Genomic DNA, 8,057 nt, shown 5'->3' on the forward strand with positions numbered 1-8,057 from the left:
AGCTGTGTTGCTTTTACGCCAAACATAACGTTTTGCATTGTTGCCAAAAAGTTCAATTTTGGTTTCATCTGACCAGAGCACCTTCTTCCACATGTTTGGTGTGTCTCCCAGGTGGCTTGTGGCAAACTTTAAACAACACTTTTTATGGATATCTTTAAGAAATGGCTTTCTTCTTGCCCCTCTTCCATAAAGGCCAGATTTGTGCAATATACGACTGATTGTTGTCCTATGGACAGTCTCCCACCTCAGCTGTAGATCTCTGCAGTTCATCCAGAGTGATCATGGGCCTCTTGGCTGCATCTCTGATCAGTCTTCTCCTTGTATGAGCTGAAAGTTTAGAGGGACGGCCAGATCTTGGTAGATTTGCAGTGGTCTGATACTCCTTCCATTTCAATATTATCGCTTGCACAGTGCTCCTTGGGATGTTTAAAGCTTGGGAAATCTTTTTGTATCCAAATCCGGCTTTAAACTTCTTCACAACAGTATCTCGGACCTGCCTGGTGTGTTCCTTGTTCTTCATGATGCTCTCTGCGCTTTTAACGGACCTCTGAGACTATCACAGTGCAGGTGCATTTATACGGAGACTTGATTACACACAGGTGGATTGTATTTATCATCATTAGTCATTTAGGTCAACATTGGATCATTCAGAGATCCTCACTGAACTTCTGGAGAGAGTTTGCTGCACTGAAAGTAAAGGGGCTGAATAATTTTGCACGCCCAATGTTTCAGTTTTTGATTTGTTAAAAAAGTTTGAAATATCCAATAAATGTCGTTCCACTTCATGATTGTGTCCCACTTGTTGTTGATTCTTCACAAAAAAATACAGTTTTATATCTTTATGTTTGAAGCCTGAAATGTGGCAAAAGGTCGCAAAGTTCAAGGGGGCCGAATACTTTCGCAAGGCACTGTATTAGAAGACGGTAAAAAAAAAGCAGACATTGAATAACACTCTGAGCATGGTGAAGTTACTCATTATACTTTGGATGGTGTATCAATACACCCCCCAGTCACTACAAAGATATAGGTGTCCTTCCTAACTCAGTTGCTGAAGAGGAAGGAAACCGCTCAGGGATTTCACCATGAGGCCAATGGTGACTTTAACAGTTAAAGAATTGATCAGCAACATTGTAGTTACTTCACAATACTAACATAAATGACAGAGTGAAAAGGAAGCCTGTACAGAATTACAAATATTACAAAATATGCATCCTGTTTGCAATAAGGCAGTAAAGTAAAACTGCAAAGAAAATGTTTGAAAGAAATTAACTTCATGTCCTGAATACAAAGCGTTATGTTTTGGGCAAATCCTTCACATCACTGAGTACCACTCTTCATATTTTCAAGCATGGTGGTGGCTGCATGTTATGGGTATGCTTGTCATCGGCAAGTAATAGGGAGTTTTTTAGGATAAAATTGTAATAGAGCTAAGCACTGGCAAAGTTCTAGAGTAAATCCTGGTTGTCTGCTTTCCAACAGACACTGGGAGACAAGTTCACCTTTCAGCAGGACAAAACACCTAAAACACAAGGCCAAATATACACCGGAGTTGCTTACGAAGATGACATCGAATGTTCCTGAGTGGCCTAGTTACAATTGACTTAAATTGTCTTGAAAATCTTCGACAACCTTGAAGAATTTTTCAAATAATAATCTGCATATATTGTACAGCTCTTAGGGACTTATCCAGAAAGACTCACAGCTGTAATCGTTGCCAAAGGTAACTCAGGTGTGTGAATACTTATGTAAATGAGATATTTCTGTATTTCATTTTCAATAAATCAACAAACATTTCTAAAAACATGTTTTCACTTTGTCATCATGGGGTAAAGTGGGTAGATGAGTGAGAAAAAATATCAATTTAATCCATTTTTAATTCAGACTGTCTTTGAGGCACTGTATATGCACTTAAATGCACAATGCACTGTGGTAAAATACAAAACACTTTCTTCAATCATTCATAACTCAGTTTAAATATGATCAAATATTGTCATTAATATTGTCATTTCCATTCTCCACACAACCTAATGAAACCATTCTGAAACGGTGGTATGGTATTTACTTAAGGAAAATGGATATAACTTGTATGACACACAGCTGGGGAACAAGGTCGATAAACCAGTTTCATGTAAACTTAATTTCATTATATACTCACAGGCCAGTTTAAAGGTACACCACAGCATTCACAAAAAATGGATCGCTCCTAAAGACAGTGGCTTGCTATATAAAGCAGGCAGACAGGAGGCATTCAGTTCATTTGTTCTTAACTGACTTGCCTATATTATATAAAGGTAAAATAAAAGTTACCATTTGATTGCATGTTAGAATGGCCAAAACGAGTGACCCAAGCGACTTTGAGCGTGGTATGATCATCTGTGCCAGGAGCGCTGGATCCAGTATCTCAGAAACGACAGGACCCAGGATCCCCTGGGTATGCAGGTGCCCCGTACTATGACACTGGACTCTCTCCTATGTGAGTTTTCTGATGTGACTTCATACCAGAACGCTGGGGGAAGCATTTCCCACACTGTGTGCACTTGTAGGATTTCTCCCCACTGTGGATCATGTCTGATCAAGTTGCACTGCTGGGTGAAACTTCTGCCACACTGTTCGCAGGTGTACGGTTTCTCTCCGGTGTGACTCCGGTGGTATTCTTTGAGCTGGCAGAAGGTGCAGCTGAAACGCCTCTCGGTGGTGCCGCCTGATCTCCACTGAGTCCTCATTCTCTTCACCATGTTAAAACTACTGTGACTCAGGCTGTATCCTGAGAAGGTGGAGGTGGTGGTCATGCTTGACCCTGTCGTGCACTCACTCAATCTCACTGCTCTGTCCCTCTGGCATCTGTTGTCTAGTCTCATCAGCCAATGTCCTGACATGTATTTTCATGTGTTTTGCTGCACTGAACATGTTAGCATGTGGTTTCCATATAGAAAAGTGAAGCGATGGCCCTACATCCTCTGTCATAGTAGGAACAGATGGCAGCCCACTATGAGATGGGACCATTGAGTATTCTGAGAGTACTCTTCTGTGGAATGAAAGGAGAAATCTGGGTGGTCATCAGGGTCAGTGTCTCTGCCTGGACCCACAGAGGTCAACAGCTGCCCACCAGACTCATCCATAACAAACTGGACAGGTCCTGCCAGGGTCGTGGTCTGTTTCAGCTCCTCATCCTTCACTATGTCTAGTGAGTCCTCGTCCTCGGCTGGCCGGTGCTGCTCTGTACTGAACACCTCTGTAGATGCGAGCCGGGGTGTTCCTGGTTCCTCTGGACGATCAGAATTGGGGTAATGTTCCACGGAGTCTCTGGGAGATATATTGGGTTGTGTGATGAAGTCCTCATCACGGTGCCGTTGCTCAAAGGATGGTGGTTTCCCAGGCTTGGAACCAGACTCTAAAGATTTGGGCATAAATATTAAGAAACATTACAAATGTTTTTTTTGCCAAAATCTTTAGAATTTAGGACTACAAGCGAACTAGAACAAAGTCTCGTTGTCTGGCAAATATTGTGTATCTAATAATAAGATGAAAGAAGTATCATACCAACTCATTCACAGAATCTACCCTCTAAAGACCATTATTGTACAGATTCAAAATTGCTATTGATAACAAATGTGTATTTTGTGGTTGTGACCCAGAGACTCTTGACCATTTATTTTGGGACTGTTATGTTACAAGATTTTGGAGTGAGTTAGATTTTATTTTAAGAAAAACTGCAAATTATATGGACCCCTGATTTAACTTTCATTGTTAGTTTATTTTTCATGGCAGATTCTTTATCCATAAAATGAAGCAGGCAGAGAACAAACCCCTCTTCACATTGTTATGGAAAGAATTAAAACATTTTGAAATTATCTGTAAGTGTAAAAACAAAAAAGCAATACGTACCATAAAACTTTAAAACGCAACATGTAACAATTTCAAAGATTTTACTGAGTTAAGAGTTTATATAAGGAAATCAATCAATTGACAATTTATTTTATGAATCTATGGATTTCATCATGACTGGGAATACAGATATTGGTCACAGATTCCTTCAAATAAATAAAAAAGGCAGGGGTGTGGATCAGGAAAACCATCAGTATCTGGTGTGACCACCAATTTACTAACATTTCTGAAAATGGATATAGTGTTTTGGAATAAAACTCTTCATATACACTCCCCTATGTATTTATTTATAAAGTGAAGCTAAAACTTTTCATTTGGCGCTATACTCCATTTTGGATTGGATATCAAATGTTTTATGAGGTGACCTTTTATTTGAGGGTATTTTCATACATAACTTCTTTACAATTTAGTAATGTATGACCTTTATCTAGTCGCCCCCATGAAAGTTTAATAAGTATTTGGACAAATTTACTTAAGAGTATTACATTGTCAAACGTTTAGTATTTTATCCCATAGTCCTAGCACGCAACATTAGCATTTTTTGTGTTTGGATCAAAAATGTGTCAATAAAGCAGTGAATTGGGAGCATAAACAGTGTGAAGGGCCTTCCTCATCTGCACATGTATTCTTTCTTAGCCCAGCACATTTAAGGATGTGCGTATGCCCAACTTTTCTATCGTCATTATGTTGTGCCCAATAGAAATTAAAAGTAAATAATGGAGTGTGTCATTTTGGAGTCATTTTCATTGTAAATTAGAATATATTGTTTTTTTTTTTAAACAAATAGATTATTATTTTACAAGTGAGGAGTCGTTAACAGTCAAACATGACCACCATTTTACCTTCTGTACCACATTTACCCATAAAGTGTTACAGAAAGAACTATGCAAGTATGAACTATTTGTTCCATCTGGTCTGAGACAACATTAAACTTGTGTGTGGATCCCCTGGGTATGTGGGTGCCCCGTATTGAGACACTGGACTCTCTCCTATGTGAGTTCTCTGATGTGACTTCATACCAGAGCGCTGGGGGAAGCATTTCCCACACTGTGTGCACTTGTAGGGCTTCTCTCCGCTGTGGACTACAGCATGTCTGATCAGGTTGCATTGCTTGGTAAAACTCCTGCCACACTGTTCACAGGTGTACGGTTTCTCTCCGGTGTGACTCCGAAGGTGTTCTTTTAGCTGCCAGAAACGTGGGAAGCTCTTCCCACAGAAGGTGCAGCTGAAACGCCTCTCGGTGGTGCCGCCTGATCTCCACTGAGTCCTCATTCTCTTCACCATGTTAAAACTACTGTGACTCAAGCTGTATCCAGAGAAGGTGGAGGTGGTGGCCATGTTTGACCCTGTTGTGCACTCACTCAATCTCACTGTTGCTTCTGCAGCCCTGTATTGATGCAGTCTTGGCTGTAGAGCTAAACTATTTCCTTCATTATTGGAGTTCAGCGTCTCGCTACTCTGTCCCTCTGGCATCTGTTGTCTAGTCTCATCAGCCAATGTCCTGACATGTCTTTTCATGTGTTTTGCTGAACTGAACACGTTAGCATGTGGTTTCCAAATAGAAGAGTGAAGCGACAGCCCTACATCATCCCTCATAGTAGGAACAGATGACAGCCCACTATTAGATGGGAAAATTGAGATATCCTGAGAGTACTCTTCTGTTGAATGAAAGGAGAAATCTGGGTGGCCATCAGGGTCAGTGTCTCTGCCTGGATCCACAGAGGTCAACAGCTGCCCATCAGTCTCATCCATGACAAACTGGTCAGGTTCTGCAAGGGGCATGGTCTGATCCAGCTCCTCCTCTTTCTCATTCTTCACCATCACTAGGTCTAGTGAGTCCTCGTCCGAAAGGTGCTGCTCTGTACTGAACACCTCTGTAGATGCGAGCCGGGGTGTTCCTGGTTCCTCTGGACGATCAGAATTGGTGTAATGTTCCACTGAGTCTCTGGGAGATATGCTGGGTTGTGTGATGAAGTCCTCATCACAGTGCCGTTGCTCAAAGGATGGTGGTTTCCCAGGCTTGGAACCAGACTCTAAAGATTTGGAGATAAACATAACAAAAGACCCTTAACAGTTGCAAAATATGACTGCTTTAGAACTGACTGTGTGTACGTGCTCTACGTATACCAGAACATAAAACACCACAGTCTTCAATAGACAGAGAGCAGTACCCCTTATGGTCACACCCACCCTCTCCAGTGATCCTGAACTCTTCCTGAGGGTCAGTCTTCCACACATCCTCTGCTGTCTCCTCATCTTTGATCAGTATGGGTTCAGTCTCCACTCTCTGCTCCACATCTGTAGGCTGGAACAGGGACTGAGGTTATTACTCTGGAAACACCATGTCTAATGCTTTTCATACTCATGAATCACACAAAAGAAGTAAATTGTCCTGATATTCCAATATCAGAACTGTCATTTTAAAATGTGATGTATCACACCTTGGGTTGAGAGTCCCCTTCAACAGCCATATCTCCACCTCTCCACTGTGAACTACTCCTCTGCTTGTTCAAAACTATCTTGACTGGATATGAAGATCTCTCTGGTGCCATGGGATAAAACACGGGAAAATACTAGTAATTGTATTCAGTCAAATATTAGGGCTATTAACACATTTACATGTTGCATATGCAATCAATTTAACATGAATAACATCAACTACCTTTTCTCCTGACTCGTCCTCGTGTCTTCTTCAGCTCGCTCTCCATCATTTGACACTTCCTTTTCAATACATCAATATCTCGCTGGCTTTGGATAACTTCCATGCGTATAACAGCACAGCTATCATCTACACGATTGTTTATTTCGGCTACCGCTGCTTTAGCCAATACCTCCATAATGGATATAAACTGCACCTGAAAATTGCAGCTGGCCATCTTGTCCAGCCCAAATTACAGATTTGTATTATCTGTGTGAAGTAAAGTCTACAATTTCCAAGCTAATGTTCAATAAACAAGCCGTAAATGTCGATAAATTAAAACAACGCGTGATGCGTGCGCAATTCCACTTCCGTTCAACAACTCGTGACCTAAGTATTTATTACCGTAAATATGAGATTGCAACAAACCTTCAAAATTGTTAGAATTAGCACTGGCACAACAAATAGCAGGGTCTATTATAGTCTGCATGTAGGATAGCCATATCTATTGACCAAAAAAGACGCCGTTCAGAATTCAGATCGTAAAACGTATTAGTCAATACAAGATATACATGTAGTGTAATGCAGTGGCGCACATGGTTATTACAGGTCATGAACAATACATGTTTTTCATGAGATTGGATGGTATTTGGATGAAACCTGATCAAAGTATGATGACTAAAGTATGAAAAAAATACTGTTGGTTCTACATTGATACAATTTGATCATAAAGTTACTGGTCCCTTCCTCCATGTCAAACACTTGGATTCAGGAGGCACGCTTATTGAGAAGGGTGGAATTGCGCCCTGTGATTAGGAGTGTTCATGCATTTGAGCATTCCTGATAAACCGCACAGAAGTAGGGTCGGGCACTGTTTTCCCGAGTTCTGTTAACGACGGCGAGGGCAGGCGGGAGCTTAGTACACTGTGTACTAGTTTAGATAGTTTGTCAATGACTCCGGTACACGGAATGCGGGGACTAGTTAGTACATGATGTCGCTAACTATCAAGATAGCTAGTACACGGTGTCACCCGAGCGAGAGGCGGAGACAATCGGGAGACAGATGCAGTAATGCCCACATGCAGGAACACCCCAAATTGTAACCTGCAGTTTCACAGAGGATTATTAAAGGAATAGGGTGACATCGCCCTAACTCTCATTTTAATACACCAATGGTAACATGATATCCTCTTACCTAATTTACATAAGTACCGCCTTGTAACCAACAGGCATTTCCCTACACCCGCGATAACATCTGCTGAACACGTGTATGTGACCAATACAATTTGATTTGAACATTGGAGAACGCGTGTTTGCGGAGGGGGTGCTAGATAGCTATAGAACCTCACAGTGGAGGTCATAATACCCATAAAACCTAACAGGGAAATTGTTCCAATTGCTGTTTCCACCATTCATTTTCCCATAGGGAATTTTAGAAAAACTTAAAATAAGGGCAGTGTTTGGTGTAGGCTTACCCTGGCGTGACATTTTGAGAACAAATACATCTATGACTTTTATCAAATATTCAGCTCGA

At 41.1% G+C, this 8,057-nt stretch overlaps 1 protein-coding gene and 1 pseudogene across 1 annotated transcript; both read right to left on the bottom strand.

The window, feature by feature from the left end:
* Positions 1–2,311: 2,311 nt before the first annotated feature.
* On the bottom strand, positions 2,312–3,745 carry LOC149982121 (uncharacterized; annotated as a pseudogene).
* Positions 3,734–7,783, bottom strand: LOC110530551 (uncharacterized). Its single transcript, XM_021613732.3, has 4 exons — positions 6,548–7,783; positions 6,327–6,427; positions 6,076–6,190; positions 3,734–5,918 (listed from the first exon to the last, which is right to left on the bottom strand). Exons 1-4 carry the CDS (start codon positions 6,759–6,761, stop codon positions 4,783–4,785), a joined length of 1,566 nt encoding a protein of 521 aa, XP_021469407.3. The 5' UTR covers positions 6,762–7,783; the 3' UTR covers positions 3,734–4,782.
* Positions 7,784–8,057: the final 274 nt, after the last annotated feature.

Source organism: Oncorhynchus mykiss, chromosome 8, assembly GCF_057628025.1.
Source record: "Oncorhynchus mykiss isolate SJ-2025 chromosome 8, ASM5762802v1, whole genome shotgun sequence".
NCBI classification, from domain to species: domain Eukaryota; kingdom Metazoa; phylum Chordata; class Actinopteri; order Salmoniformes; family Salmonidae; genus Oncorhynchus; species Oncorhynchus mykiss.

Coding starts and splice junctions, on each gene's coding strand:
- LOC110530551 (XM_021613732.3), bottom strand. CDS start 6,761: ATGGCCAGCTGCAATTTTCAGGTGCAGTTTATATCCATTATGGAGGTA. Junction 6,428..6,547: donor AGGACGAGTCAGGAGAAAAG/GTAGTTGATGTT, acceptor CCATGGCACCAG/AGAGATCTTCATATCCAGTC. Junction 6,191..6,326: donor AAGGGGACTCTCAACCCAAG/GTGTGATACATC, acceptor TCCCTGTTCCAG/CCTACAGATGTGGAGCAGAG.